Raw genomic sequence first — 15025 nt, 5'->3', positions numbered from 1 at the left:
GGAAAACTTTTGAATGCTATTGTGATAACATTTTGTGCCTTGCCACGTTTTTCAAAATCATTTCAAATCACTTTTTAACTATCAATTATTTGAAGTTATTGATGGAGATGATATTACAGGAAGAAGGGTTAATATAGGCATCCATCATGTAAAATGAAGTGGAAATTATTTGTCAATGACAAAGAAATTGTGCACATTTCTGTTTGCGGTCAATCATTTTTATCTCTTCCAATCCAAATATGGTACACAGGGTATTGTGCTTTTTTTTTGCTACATTAGCGATACAGACAACAGTTCTGTCTTTGGGTCATCTCACCTTGAGACATCTGTTTGTTCTTGAAAACAAAAATAACATTTCACATGATGTCATCTAAGCTGTACATCTCAAACATTTGAGATATGGGTACTTTAAACATTTAATTTTATTGCTTTATCACTTTCCAATGGAAGTGTGTTGAAAGTGTGCCAGCTCCAATATTTTTGAACTGCATTCAGTCAAGTATCAAACCCATTTGGAATTACATCTGTTACTGTTTAATTGCTGAGAAGTAAACTCCTTTTTCAATTTTTAACTTGTTCAGTTCTGAAAGTATGTAATGTTGTGTTGTGTTGCACACCCTTTGAGATGAAGGGAGGTTAGGCCTAAAAAGAAATTAAAACTAAACTACTATAGATATGTGAATGTGGTATTGAAAGGTTTTTGTCCACTTGTCAAATGCTATATTCCTTTTTTGTTTTGGTCTACAAGAACAAACCTTGTGTTTTCAGTGTAAATTGAAAATTTAGTGTTAAATTAAGGGCAGTTGTTTGTCTGTGGTGACGAGAAGTTAATTTCAAATTATCCAAAACAAACTCACAATTAGACCACTAATAAAATTGGAAGACTTATTCCACTATCTTGAGCTAGACAGACTCACCAATGATAAGAGTTAATCCCACTCAAATCATTTCGTAACTCCTATTTCCTTTCTATATATCTGCATATGGATTATGCTAAATTTGATATCACAGTGTCTCTATGAAGAGTAAGCAACAGGTAGCTACATTTAAAAGATAAGTAATTCTTTCAAATATTTTTGCACTTAAAATTGTTAAATATTTACTATCCACTACATTATCCCTAATTGTGAACTCTTCCACACTCATCCAATCCTAATCCACAGCAATTCCTCGGGTCTCCCAATGATAAACCTCTCTGACCACCTGATTGTCAGAATCATCCATAGGGCTCTCATCCATGGCTTCATCCGACAGATCTTACGGAATCCTTTGGTTGTTTTGACCTCAGCCTATTCCTCTCTCAGTAAGGTTTGACAGCAAAGTGTTAAAGGTTTAAATTCATGAAATGGATTCAAGTGAAATCAAATGTCTTACGCCATGCAGATGCACATGGTTTCATTTTTGAGACCAAAGAGTAACAGCAACTTTGAAAACAAAAAATAAGTTACAAAGCTTGTCAGAAAGTTGTGTTTGAATTTTAAGAGTGTGGACATTATGGAAAGGAAAGCCATGGAATTGAGAAACTTTACATTTTGAGGCACCAGGGAGGAATGTTTTAAGATTAAGTGCCATATGATCAATCTTGATTTCAACAGCCAATTTCTTATTTGGTGAATTACAAATACAAATTATGCTTGTATCATAAGGCATCATGGGTAGTAGGTGCCATCTCATAGGAATGGTGAAGAGGTGAAGGACAGATTTGTCGATTTGCTATTAGATTTCTGACACAGATCACATTCTTGCACATGAACCAATGAACAGTCTGTCATGTAAAAACATAAGAAACGTTCATTTTATTTTAAGCATAATGGTTTACCTGGTATGGTACTTAGCCGGATAGATCAGGAAGTATTCAATGTTATCCCTGCCAAAATGAGGTAAGAACCAGAAGGGTGATGGGATACATGAATTTGGCTTCAGTATCCCTAAAGTCGAGAAGGTTAAATTTAACTACAAGCTGAATTTTGTCTAAAGACATGATAATGTTCAGTTTGGAAACTCCCTTGGTGGCATGGTGGCACAGTGGTTAGCACTGCTACCCTCACAGCACCAGAGACCTGGGTTCAATCCCTGCCTTGGGCAACTGTCTGTGTAGAGTTTGCACATTCTCCTCGTTACAATGTGGGTTTCCTCCGGGTGCTCCAGTTTCCTCCCACAGTCCAAAGATGTGCAGATTAGGTGAATTGGCCATGCTAAATTGCCCGTAGTGTTGGGTCTGGGTAGGTTGCTCTTCGGAGGGTCGGTGTGGACTTGTTGGGCCAAAGGGCCTGTTTCCACACTGTAAGTAATCTAATCTAAAAAAATGAATCATATCCAAATGCACATGGTAAGAGGAAAGGCTCTTTCCTGATGTTATCTGTGGAATTGTCCAAACATAAATGCACTGCCTTCAAAATGAGACAAGAAAGTAGGTGACAATAGAAATTAAGAAAATAGCAATGTGTCAGTGAAAAATTAAATTTTTGATGAAATAACACTATCAAAAGCTTTCCCACATTGTATTCCATTGGCCACTTCTTTGCCCACTTTTTTAGCCTAAGTCCTTCTGTGGCTTGCCTGGTTTCTCAACACCATTTGTTTTTCAACCTATCTTTGCGTCATTTACAAACTTAGCCTCAGTGCCGTCAGTTCTTTCCTCTAGGTTGTTGATGTACAACAGCTGCCATCCTGAAAAAAGATTCCTTTATCCTACTCTCTACCTTCTACTTGTCAGCCAATTTTCTATGCATGCCAGTATCTTGTCCCTTCTCTTATTTTACAGCATCCTGTGCAGCTCCCTGTGAAAGGCCTGGAAATCCAAAGAGATCATGTCCACTAGCTCTCTTGTGTCTAACTTGCTTATTACCTCTTCAAAGAATTCAACATTTGTCAGCATGACCTGCCTTTGATGAAGCCGAGCAGATTCAACTCTATTTTACCATGCACTTCCAAGTACAGAGGAACCTTGATTATACAAAGGAGACAGGCAGGGAGGATTTTGTTTGGTTAATCGAATGTTGGATAATCGAATGCCGAATAACATAGTTAGCCACGCATCGGGACCTTGCAATCTTGTTTGGATAATCCAAAACTCGGTTAATCGAATGCCAAATAATAGGGGTTCCTCTACACTTAGCAATCTCATCCTTAATTATGGACTCTAAAATCTTATGAGGTCAGGCTAACTGCCCTGTAATTTCCACCTTCTGCTTCCCTCCCTTATTAAACAAGCCTGTTAAATTAGCCATTTTCCATCCTTTGGGATCCTCCCTGACTTGAGTGATTCTTGAAAGGTCAACACCAATGCCTCCACAATCTCCTTAGCTATTTCCTTCAGAACCCTGATGTTTAATCCATCTGGTTTGTGTGATTTATCCACCTTCAGACTTTTCAGCTATCCCTGCACCTTTTCTTTAAGGTCTACACTCATCTCTGCCCCCTGACTCTCTCTAATTTCTGGAATGCTAATAATATCATCCACCATGAAGCCTGATGCAAAGTAACTGTTCAGTTCCTCCATTTCTTTGTTGGCCATTACTACTTATCCAGCTTCATTTTCCAATTATCACTCTTGCCTCTCTCTTTTATATATATCTTAAAAACCACTCTAGGAATCTTCCTTCAAATTACTAGCTAGCTTACCCTCATATTTCATTTTCTACAAAAAGCATTTTTGGAACAGTGATGTTCATTTTGCACTGAACAAATCTTTTATGAAAAAAATATTATTGCAAAGTATATTCAGTTGATGAATAAAACCACCGAACATTGGGTTACACTACCTGCCAGAGGGTGTCAAATTTCTTCCCATCAGGAATGGACAGTTTCCCTGTTTTGTCCCTGTCAATACGGTAATGGTATATTTTACCCTCATAAGTCAAGCAAAGAGCATATGATCCCTTGTCATCACGCTCTCGTATTCTGGAAAGAAGAAGACATTGCAATGATTATTCAAGCAAATTTGACACATCAATGCACAAGTACCTTCATTTAGGTTACTTCTATTTACAACTTCAGCTACATTAGTTCTCTATTCAACTCTAGTAGACTGTAAACAGCAGGCTGTCAGTCAAAACCCTTTGTTGGAATGCTATTTTGAGACTTGTAGTCAAAGTATGTTAAATCTGATGCAACTAAGCTTGAAATAACTGGTCATTTCATGTATTATAACTGTGGTGTTGTAATTGACTTCAGTTGGAATTGTGTAAGTGAACTGTAACTTTCATTGATTTGTTGCCAATTTTTTTGTCATTTTTTATGGATCAGAGTATTGCTGGCAAGGCCAGGATTCTTATCTGGAACCTGATAAGGCCACCCCTAATGGCACTTGAGTTGTGGTAATGAGATACATCATGAACCATTGCAGTCTACATAGTGTACGCACACCCACAGTGCTGTGAGAAATGGAGACCCAGGTTTTTCACTCGGTGATAATGAAGGGATAATAATATAATCAAGGGGATGATGTGCATGCTGGGGAATTTACAGGTGTTAGTGTTCCCATGAAAATACCATCCAAGTCCTTCTAGGCAGGAGAGCCATAGGTTAGAATAGTGCTTGGATGGCTTGGCATTTTTTTAAGGGACAAATCCATATGTACTTCTGTGTAGGTTGTTGATAGTTAGTATAATTATTAGATTTATACTTGATGGGCAAAAATAAAGTCCAATAATTACTAAGTTTCTGTTCATGCCACCAACATTTGCACACTTCCTTTAGTTCTTCATTTTTCTGTCTTTATATTTTACGCTTGGATTTATTTTTCTGTGTTTAAAGATGGAGCTAGAGAGTGGCAACACGGTACAACATGTTTCACTGTATTTTGTATCAGGATACACATGACAATAAATAAATCAAATCAAAAAACATAGAATACAAACTCAGTAATTAAAGAAGTCTATAAAAATTCAAGGTTTTACCTCTTTGTATCATATGATATGTTCATCACAGTCTGTTCTGCTATAATGCAATAGTTGCATTCTCGTGTGACCTTGTGTTATAGAAAATCATGCAACAAAAATAATGGGGCCTATGGGAAAAGTAGGGTTGGGTCAAACCATCAAAAATATCAGGAAAAAGCGCAACAAAAATGATAGCACAATGACAGCAATGATAACACAAATGATAGCACAGTCTAAGTATATGTTAATGCCATATATTTTAATGAAATAATACAATAAATTAACACTTTAAGTTTACTGTTTGCTGAGTTACAGTACTGTATTAAGACGGGGGCTGAGGGTCATCATCAGAATCACCATTACTTTCAGGCACAGTTCTGGGTGCAGGGTTATGATAAATGAAAGTATCCAGTTCAGAAGTAGATGGCTGTGTTTCATTGTCCTCAGACTGTTTCTTGGGGATTGGCTTAATAAAGGCATATAGTTTTTGCTGCTTTGCCAGCTTTCTTCTTTTGTGAAGAAGCTGTTCATCAGGTGCCAGATAAGAATTTATATCATGAACTGCTATCCTACTGTGTTCTGCATTGTAGTCACTGCTTCCCAACTTCCCTCAGGATAGAAGACAAAAGAAAAGTGGAATGTTCTTGTGGTGCTGCATCCTGTACTTTATTGTCTTCGTAGTGTCATAGAGATGTATAGCACAGAAACAGACCCTTCAGTCCAACTCGTCCATGCCGACCAGATATCCTAACTTAATTGAGTCCCATTTGCCAGCACTTGGTCTGTATCCCTCTAAATCCTTCATATTCATATACTAATCCAGATGCCTTTTAAATATTGTAACTGTACCAGCCTCCACCACTTCCTCTGGGAGCTTATTCCATACACATGCCACCCTCTAATTGTCCCTTAGGTCCCTTTTAAATTTTTCCCCTCTCACCCTAAACCTATGTGCTCTAACTCTGGAATCCCACACCCCAGGGAAAAGACTATGTCTATTTAACTTATCTATGCCCCTCATGACTTTATAAACATTTAAGGTATAAGGTCACCCTTCAGCCTCCGATGCTCCAGGGAAACAGCCCCAGCATATTCAGCCTCTCCCTACAGCTCAAATCCTCTCTTGAGCTTCAGTTTCCCCCACAGCAACAAGTTGTTGTAGATCAGCTGTGTAGACGTCTTCATAATGGGACTCAAGCAGCTCCTCGATATTCTCAGTCTCCACTTCTTCAAATCCAAATTTCTTTGCAAGAGCAACACCATGTTCTTTCATTGCTGGAAGGTCCTCTGATGGTTCAATGCAGTCAGAATCATAAAGAAAATCTGGGAGAATCTTCCACCAAACTGCATGTAAGCAGTCCTGACTCATGTCACCCAGGCCTCCATAGTTATGTCAATAGCATTCTTAATGTGAAAGTGCTTCCACCATTGAAGAACACTGTTCTCGTTATCCCCCTCAGTAGCTGCAATCAGCTTCTTGAAGGTGCACCTTAAATAATAAGCTTTAAAAGCTGCTCTTGCACCTTCGTCCATTGGTTGAATGAGAGAGGTTGTGTTCAAAGGTAAAAATAGCTCTTTGATATCTTCAGAAAGCTCACTAATGGTGGAAGGATGGCTTGCTGCCTTGTCCAGAATGAGGAGAATCTTGAAATTCAAATTTTTTTCTCTCGCAATAATTTCTAAAAACATTCTAGAGAATATCAACTTTGAGGTCAGAGAATATTTACCCTCCTCATCCAACCTCTTTTGCTTGACCTGAAGTAAACATTAATAAACACAAGATTCACGGGTTGGCAGAGTGGTACACTCCCACAGGTTTAAGCTTTCTGTCTCCACTGACATTGGCACGCAACAACACAGGTGAAAGTGAGAACTGCAGATACTGGAGATTAAAGTCGAGAGTGTGGTGCTGGAAAAGCACAGCAGGTCAGGCAGCATCCAAGGGGCAGGAAAATCAGCATTTCAGTCAAAAGCAACATCATCCAACAACACAGTCATTTGATCCTTTGCAACCTTAACACCTAGTGACACCTAGTGCCAGGGATGGAATTATGTGATAGCCAACAGGAGCTGGTGTTATAAAATTAAATCACCAATTTACCAATCATATTACAGCCAAATCACATTGACGAAACTTGTGTTAGAGGAGAGAGACCTGTACATATAGATTCCTTGTGTGGTGTGCCCAGCATTTGCCTCCTTTCCCTCTATGAAGGGAAGAACCAGACCTTAACCATTCTAGCTGCTATTGAGTAAAAGATGAACCTGAACACAACATTGTGTCACTTCTAGCAAAGTAACGAGATGATATCGTCCAACTAAGTGGTCTGCACTTTTGAGCTACAGAACTTGAAAAACCCCGTTTACATTTTATCATTTTATATTTTACATAGTAAAACATCTTTTTTCCAGTCTTATTCATGAATGTGCATGTGTCTGGAGATTTAAAACTAAATAGCTTATGTTGCACAGTAAGTAATTAAGTAGTTTGCTTTTTTTTTGCCAATTATTAAATAATAATAGATATTTCCTGTGTGAACTATGTTTGATCTGATTAGCATATTGGTAGTTTAACTGAGTAGTCACACATTTATGATAGTTTATAGAATAGTGGAGCTTGATCATGAATAGAATATCTGTTATTATCATGTGCACTCCAGTACAGAAGTACAGTGAAAAGATTTATAATGCCCTGCCTTTAATGGCACTATATTAGGTACAAGCATCTAAGTACAAATCTGAGATACAAAAGAGGGATAAAAGGAAAGGCATTACTTAAAATATCTAAAAAATTATGAAATGAGATACTTAATAACATTGTTTAAGGATTGACATTATAGTCCAGTAAAGAATTTCAAATAACTAAAAAGAGAAAAAAGAAGAGAAACAAAAAGAACAAGCAGAATGGAGGGACTCCACATGGAGCATCCTACTCTGTTGCCATCTTGCCAGAGGCGTGTTGGCACAGTCTTCCCAACTGAATTATGACATTCCATTAAATTTTTAATTGTGGAACTATACAGAACATAATGAGGATGCTGTACAATATTTGACCTTCTTTCTCTGAATTAGTTACTCATATGTCAGAGAGATCATATTTTCATATTAGATAGCAGATTACTCCTAAGAGACAATGCTAAGCATAGGATCATTGTGTTTCTCTTTTCTATGAAAATGAATATTGGCATAATATTTTAAATGTTAGCCAGGGTCAGCTTCTCTGCAATAAAAACAATTTGAATATTTAAGAAATATTCCAAGATAATGATCTGCTAAAATATCCTCTTTCTTTTTAAACATTCATTCTCAAGATATTTCACAATTTTTTGTTTGGGTTAATTTATTGAAGCATATATTTTGTCTATGGGTTGTTAGTGACATCTGTTTGTCACTCGAGTTCCTGCTGGCCACAGAACCAGAACGCAGATGCAAAAGACGAATGCAAGAGATATGACTACACAAACCACAGGTTGTTCATGCCCTGTTCTGTGCTTTTAAAAAAGTGAAATGTGTTCACTTTCAATGTAAGAAAACATTTGTAGGAGGTATACTGGTACACATTTCACTCAACCAGAACAATTAAAAAATAGAAGTATAAGGTATAATATGTAAGTCACACCAGATTTTAATGGTCACTAATGAAAAAATAAGACAACCTTTGCAATTAGTCAAAAGTGATCTGACCTATAAGACTAGTAGAGTTGGTGCTCCATGGCTAATTCTGTATGTAGCTAACCTACTGTCACTTCACCAGTATTATCATTTGGGGAGAAAGCTGCAAACATACATTGTTATCCTGAACACAAAATTTGGCACAGTCAAGTGAGCACACGTCAAATAATACCTGACAAATAAATATAGCAGTTACAACCACTCTCAGACACATTCCACTGTACCTGCATAATTACAGTTCATTTGTGCTCCCATCAACTCAACTGAACTCTTTCAGTACAATCAACTTTGTTCCATTGCAGTTACAGTCCAGGTAGCATTCTTATTGCAGCTATTTGACAAAGAGCTGATACTACTCTAGTCCTTATCCTAAAGTTGGTGCACTTCATCACATTTCATCTAGTAATCACAAAGCATCTTCTGTCCTTTTCTATGAAGGAAACTCATGAAAGGTGGGGGACATTGCCAGTCAGAAAGACCTCCATTGGTATAACATATATTCACCATTGCTGAACCTAAATCCTGGAACTCCCTTCCTTAGGCTTCCTTCTTACATGCCTGTGACTGCAATGGTTCAACAAGGCAACACACAATCACTTTGTCCAGGGCAATTAGAGATGGACAATCAATGTTTAACTAGATAGTGGTGGCCACATAAAAAAAATTGCACATTTGTGAGTATGTGTTATGGGGTGAAATTTGACTTCACCTAAAATTGGCAGTCAGTTGGTAGTGTGATTGCTGCACTGCTTGAACAAGTATTGCAATGTTATTTGCAAATTTGAGCTTTCTGAATTCTAGACTGCTCCAATGTGAAGCAATCCAAAGTTATAATCAAGCATAGTAGACGAATGTAAGAGTTGAGCCCAGGCCATGCGTGGTCACAATATTTTTTGTTAAACTAAGAAAAGCACTCCCTTTGTTTGACACCACCGAAACAAGCCTGGACCTTCTAAAGAGCTGGCAATCACTGTTGAATCACTACTCTGCTTCCACTTTTTTCACAAGAGCAAGCTCTACATTTTTGGTCAAGGCTTCTAATACCAGGTTTTTCAGACAGTATTCACCTTCTCCTTCATTTCTACCCTGCAAACCCGACCCTGGCAGCATCTGTAGAGAGAGAAACAAGATCAAGCCCCGTGACCCTTTTTCGGTACAATTCTGAAGATGTCATACCTAAGTCAAAACATGAATTCTGTTTCTCTCATTTCAGATGCTGCCAGACCTACTGAGTTTCTCAGCAACTTTATACTGGCAACTATTCGATGGATTACAGATTCAGTATGACCTTTGTGGTTTACAAACACAATGAATTAGAATGATACCACTGACACTTTGCAACAATCATTCAGTTGCCCTGCTTTAAACATGCAGTGATTTTGAATAGGTTTGTTGAAAAAAAGTTTCTTGATTTTTTTTCTCTATTCTATTTCATTTTTTAAAAAGTATGGTTACATACATGAAGCTTCTAAGATTGTTGTGCTTGAGGACTGTGACTTCAAGTTAGGTAAGTGCTGAAGAGGGTCATGTGACCAGTTCTGACTTCTGTCCTACAACATGCTTATATGGCTTGGTTGCTAAAGATTTGTTACTGGGAAGAAGGTGCACATATTCACATCTGTAAACAGTTATTAAGACAGCTCTACTGACGGTGAATAGACTGTTCATCTTAAAGTTTCAGGGAGGTGTTACAAATGTCAGATTTTGTAAATAGTTATACTTTACATTATCTATTTATTTCCAAGATAGAATGTAGTTGAGGATCTAGAAGAGAGCTTGTTAGCATTTCTACCTAGCCCATGTGATTTATGTTGCCATAAGGATAGGCTGTGACAGAGGTACAGTCCACAGAAGGCCATTGGATGTTTTGGTTGTACATTTTCCTTTACAATATCATTGAGCCTCACAAACAAGGTCAGTCTGCAAGAATCTAAGAGAGCACAGCGAGGTGGAGGTAGCAAATTGTTCACCACCACTCAGGATGTGGGTGTATGCGTGTGCCCAGATTGAAGAGACCAAGTTTGTGAGAATTCAAATGAAGCTTGAAGATTCATTTAACTTTGGCTAGAGGAAGCAATTTCCAATTTGTCTCTCATTATAAAATCTTGTTTGAAGAGTAGAAGTCACCCAGCTGGGAAAGAGAAAAGGGTTCAGAATAACTTTGGACTGCTTGCTGGAGAATGCAATATTTTCTTAAAGAATACAGTTAATATTACAATGAAGAAAGATTTTCAGTTTACTTAACTGTTAAATGGAGGGTTAATTTGTAGTTTAGAGTATAAGTTGACACTTGATTAGTGTCTTATCAATGCTGCTTTTAGGTTGTTAGAGTAAGAAATCTTAAAACTATAAATATTTGCAGTATGATCCTGTAGTACAGAACAGAAAAAATAATTTAGCCTCTTGAGTTTGCATCAGCTTTTCTAAATAGTAATCGGCTAATCCTACTAACCAAATTTCTTCACATTCAAATACTTCACAATTTTATTGTTGAATCAACTATTAAACCTGTATATTCACCAATATACCAGACAGTGCCTTCCAAATCCTAATTGCAATTGTGCAAAAATCAACTTTCTACATGTCACCTCTGGTTCATTTGCCAAATTACCTTAAAGGACTTTATCATTTTGACCCTTGATTTGTTGAAAATGATTTATTTTTATTTCCTATAATTAAACCATTCAAGATCTTAAATTATTCATGATCTGATGTCAATATATATACAAACTTCCAAGAAATTTTATATGAATCTGTAACAAATTCATAAAAGATAGCCTGATTTTTTGATAGAGTTTGAGCATTAGGTTACATCGGCCAAAGAAGACTTTCTCTAGTTAGGTTTCTTTACATGTAGAATTCACATAAACTGAAGACACATGTGAGACTTTGCAAGAACTCCTTTGAGAATTGTTGCTGAGCTGTTATTGTCAGCATCTGCCTGCCACTTAACCACAGGTCAGTGCAGGAAGTACATGCACACGTTTTTTCATTGAGTTATAAAACCACAAGCTTCCAGTAAATATCTTGACAACAATTTGAACACACTCAAAGCTTTTTTTCATTAAGTTATGTGAGCCATTTTAATCTTTTGTTCAGCATTAGGCAGAAACTCAAAATCACTTGCATGGCAACAGTTGCTTCCATATTCTGGCTAGCAGGCAGTAGACCATTTGAAACAATTACTGTTGGGCACTGCCAGCAAGTTTTCTGAATTCATGCCCTCATTGCAGAAGTTTGTTCTCCAGGAGCACAATTGGCAGTTCAGATGCAGAAGTCAGTCAGCTCCCCAGCATATTCTATCTTTTAAATTAAAATTAGTGGATGATAGATTTTACGCGGTTTGCTTTGGAATTAAAAGCAAAGTACAGCGAATGCTGGAAGTGTGAAATAAAAACAGGGAAGTGCCTGGAAGTGATCAGCTAGTTGGCAGCATCAAGTGCAGAGAAAAACAGAGTTGACATTTTGAGTTAACATCAACCGTCATAAAAGTGAATAATGTATCATTATCATTTGGGCTTTAAAGTAGAAGTAAATAGATGTGTGATTTCAATTTGAGAAGGTAAAGGTAATTTGGATTACAGAAATAAAGATATAAGTTTGCAGAAGGCACGTGACTTAAGTACCTAGCAGGATATCTCTGATGTTAATTGAAGAAGTGTTTATAAATTTGTACTTTTATGATCCACAAAAAATACAGACTGGGCTAACCAATAGTTTCAATCCAGTTGAAGTAAGCTAGTTTAAGCTCAAATACTGCAGCAGTCTACAACCATATGCAGTAAGACAGTATAAACTCCAGGCTTGGACTCATGCATTTGAACCTTCACACCAAACAAGTGCATGGCAATACCTAACCAATAAAATAGAGAATCCAACCATTTCTCCTTAACATTCAACAGCTTTACCATTGCTGAATTTTCTACTATAAAAATCCTGGAGATTACCATTGACCAGAAAGTTCGCTGGACCAGTCACATTAAGTATTGTGGTCATAAAAAGAGCAGGCTAGCAACTGGAATTTGGTTGTGAGTAACTCATCTGCTATCTTCCCAAAGTCTGCCCACCATTTACAAGGAACAAGTTAAGGTTCCCCATGGTAGACTCATTTAGAAAGTAATGAGGCATGGGATACAGGGAGATTTGGCTGTCTGGATACAGAATTATTGGCTCACTCAAAGAAAACAGAGGGTGGTAGTAAATGGAATGTATTCAGCCTGGAGCTCAGTGATCAGAGGTGTTCCACAGGGATCAGTTCTGGGAACTCTGCTCCTTGTGATTTTTATAAATGACTTGGATGAGGAAGTGGAAAGGTGGGTTAGTAAGTTTGTTGATAACGCAAAGGTTGGTGGAGTGGTGGATAGTGTGGAGGGCTGTTGTAGGTTGCAATGGGACTTTGAGAGGACACAGAGCTGGGCTGAGAAGTGGCAGATGAGTTAAACCTGGAGATGTCAGAAATCGGTTCCTTATACACAAAGTGATGGGTGCGTGGAATGCACCTCTAGCAGTGGTTGTAGAGTCAGATACATTCGAGACTTTATGCAAGTCATGTAGGTTAGTTTGATCTTAGAGTAGGATAAAACATCAAGGGTCAAAGAGGCTGTACTGTGCTGTTCTGTTCTATATTCTATGTTCTTTTATCAATGCATGTATCTTGTGGTTCCATGCACAAATGTTGTCCTTAATGGACTCTACTCTTTCCTTTGTTATCCTTTTATCCTTAATGTACCCACAAAACAACTTATTTTACCTGCCAGTGTGCTTTCATATACTCTTTTAATCTACCTTTTAAACAACCTCTTATACATTCTGTGCTAGTCTAGTGCTCCTGCAGTTTCGAGCCTTCCCTTAGTCATAAATCTTCCTTTTTCTCTTGATCCAAAGCTGTATATCCCTCCATATCCAGGGTTCACAGGACTTGATGGTCCCAGATTTTGTCTTTGTTTGAACATGTTGATCTTGAACTCTCTATTTCCTTCTTAAACACATCCCACTGTAAAAGCTTCTGCTCCCAGTCTACACTAATCAAATCATATCTGATATTATTAAAATCAGCTTTCCCTCAGTTGAGAGCTTTGACTTCAGGCCCATCCTTTTACCTTTCCATAACAAGTTATGTTATTGCTGAATCTAAACAAGTTATCACGCTGCCTGCAAAATGCTCCCCAGCTTAGAACAGTGCAGAAAACAATGAGCCGAAAAGTCTTTTTCAGTGTTGTACACCTTTATGACTCTAAAACCACCTTCTTAACTTCTGCCTCCTGCAACCCCCACCAGTCCAGATACTGACATCTCAGTGGGGCCATTTAACTTAAAAAAATGTGGGACCTGGTGAGCACTTCATTGCGAAAGCTGCTTCGCTGGCCGAGGAAGCAAAGTCCCAGGCTGATGAAACTTGGAGGACTGTTAGTTTCTAGACACATGCTATTCCCCAGGCAGGAGAAAATCCTGTAGTGTTGACAATCGTGAATTTCATCCACATGCACAGGAAGAAATGGAGCAGCTGATAGGTACATGGGAGGCAATGGCTCTCTGTGCCCAAAGGCCGCAGGCAGTGCACCAAGTCATATGATCATCTGGTTGCCTCCATGGAGATGGGGGACATGGTGGCGTAGTGGTTAGCACTGCTGCCTCACGGCACCAGGCACTGGGGTTGATTCTAACCTCAGGGTGACTGTCTGTATGGAGTTTGCATGGTATGGTGTTTGTGTAGGTTTCTTCCAGGTGCTTCTATTTCCTTCTACGGATCAAAGATATGCAGGAACGTTGGATTAGCCATGGTAAATACAGGGTTATGAGGGTACAATAGGGGTGGGATGCTCTTTGGAGTGTCAGTGCAGGCTTGATGGATTATGAAATCTTGCTGTGGACAGCCAGATCCTGCAATCTCCATGTCTGCTGACAGAAGTGCTCAGACCTCCACTCCGTTGCCCCAGTTATTATTCCTCTGGGCCAAAAACACGGCAACGGGATGACAAGTGTTGCAGGTGCCCTTCCTCAGAAGGAGATAGGGGGGTTCCAGGAGGCACCTAGCTACAGGAGGAACTACACACAGCCGCCGCAGAGATTCCACTTAGTACACTCCAGAGGTGACTGGGCCATCTGCCTCCCACCCTGATTGCCCTCCTCTTGCCAACCAATGGAAGTTTATGCCAAGAATGATCAACGTGCAATTGTCAAGAAAACCTTTGTCATGTTTGTCCTATCCAGATATGAGCCCTTGTTGGGGTCACCAACCAAAGCTCCAGGGCCAGTGTGCTCCATTTTTGAGTAGACTCTCTCTTCACAGCTGCAGAACTAAAGGTTACATAAAGATGTCATGGGAGGGAAGAAGAAGAAGAAAAACTTACTGAGGGCATTTTGGTGGGACAGATGACAACTTTCAATAAATCTCACTGCTTTCACCTAAGGTTGTTGCTCTGGCTTTGTCCCATAATGAGGCATAACTTCATGGCCACATATGATGTATC

General features: G+C 38.5%; 1 protein-coding gene across 4 annotated transcripts in view; it reads right to left on the bottom strand.

Annotated features, from left to right (window-relative positions):
* Window positions 1-15025, bottom strand: part of syk (spleen tyrosine kinase) — a 191998-nt gene that overhangs the window by 62227 nt on the left and 114746 nt on the right. For all 4 annotated transcript variants that reach the window (XM_072586745.1, XM_072586775.1, XM_072586755.1 and 1 more), the window contains exon 4: window positions 3765-3903. In XM_072586745.1, coding sequence (XP_072442846.1) covers window positions 3765-3903 — 139 coding nt within the window. The remainder of the gene's footprint in view (window positions 1-3764; window positions 3904-15025) is intronic.

The sequence above is a fragment of the Chiloscyllium punctatum genome, chromosome 2 (assembly GCF_047496795.1).
Source record: "Chiloscyllium punctatum isolate Juve2018m chromosome 2, sChiPun1.3, whole genome shotgun sequence".
NCBI classification, from domain to species: Eukaryota; Metazoa; Chordata; class Chondrichthyes; order Orectolobiformes; family Hemiscylliidae; genus Chiloscyllium; species Chiloscyllium punctatum.
Note: the sequence above shows the minus strand (reverse complement) of the source record. Positions and strands in the feature narration are given on the sequence as shown.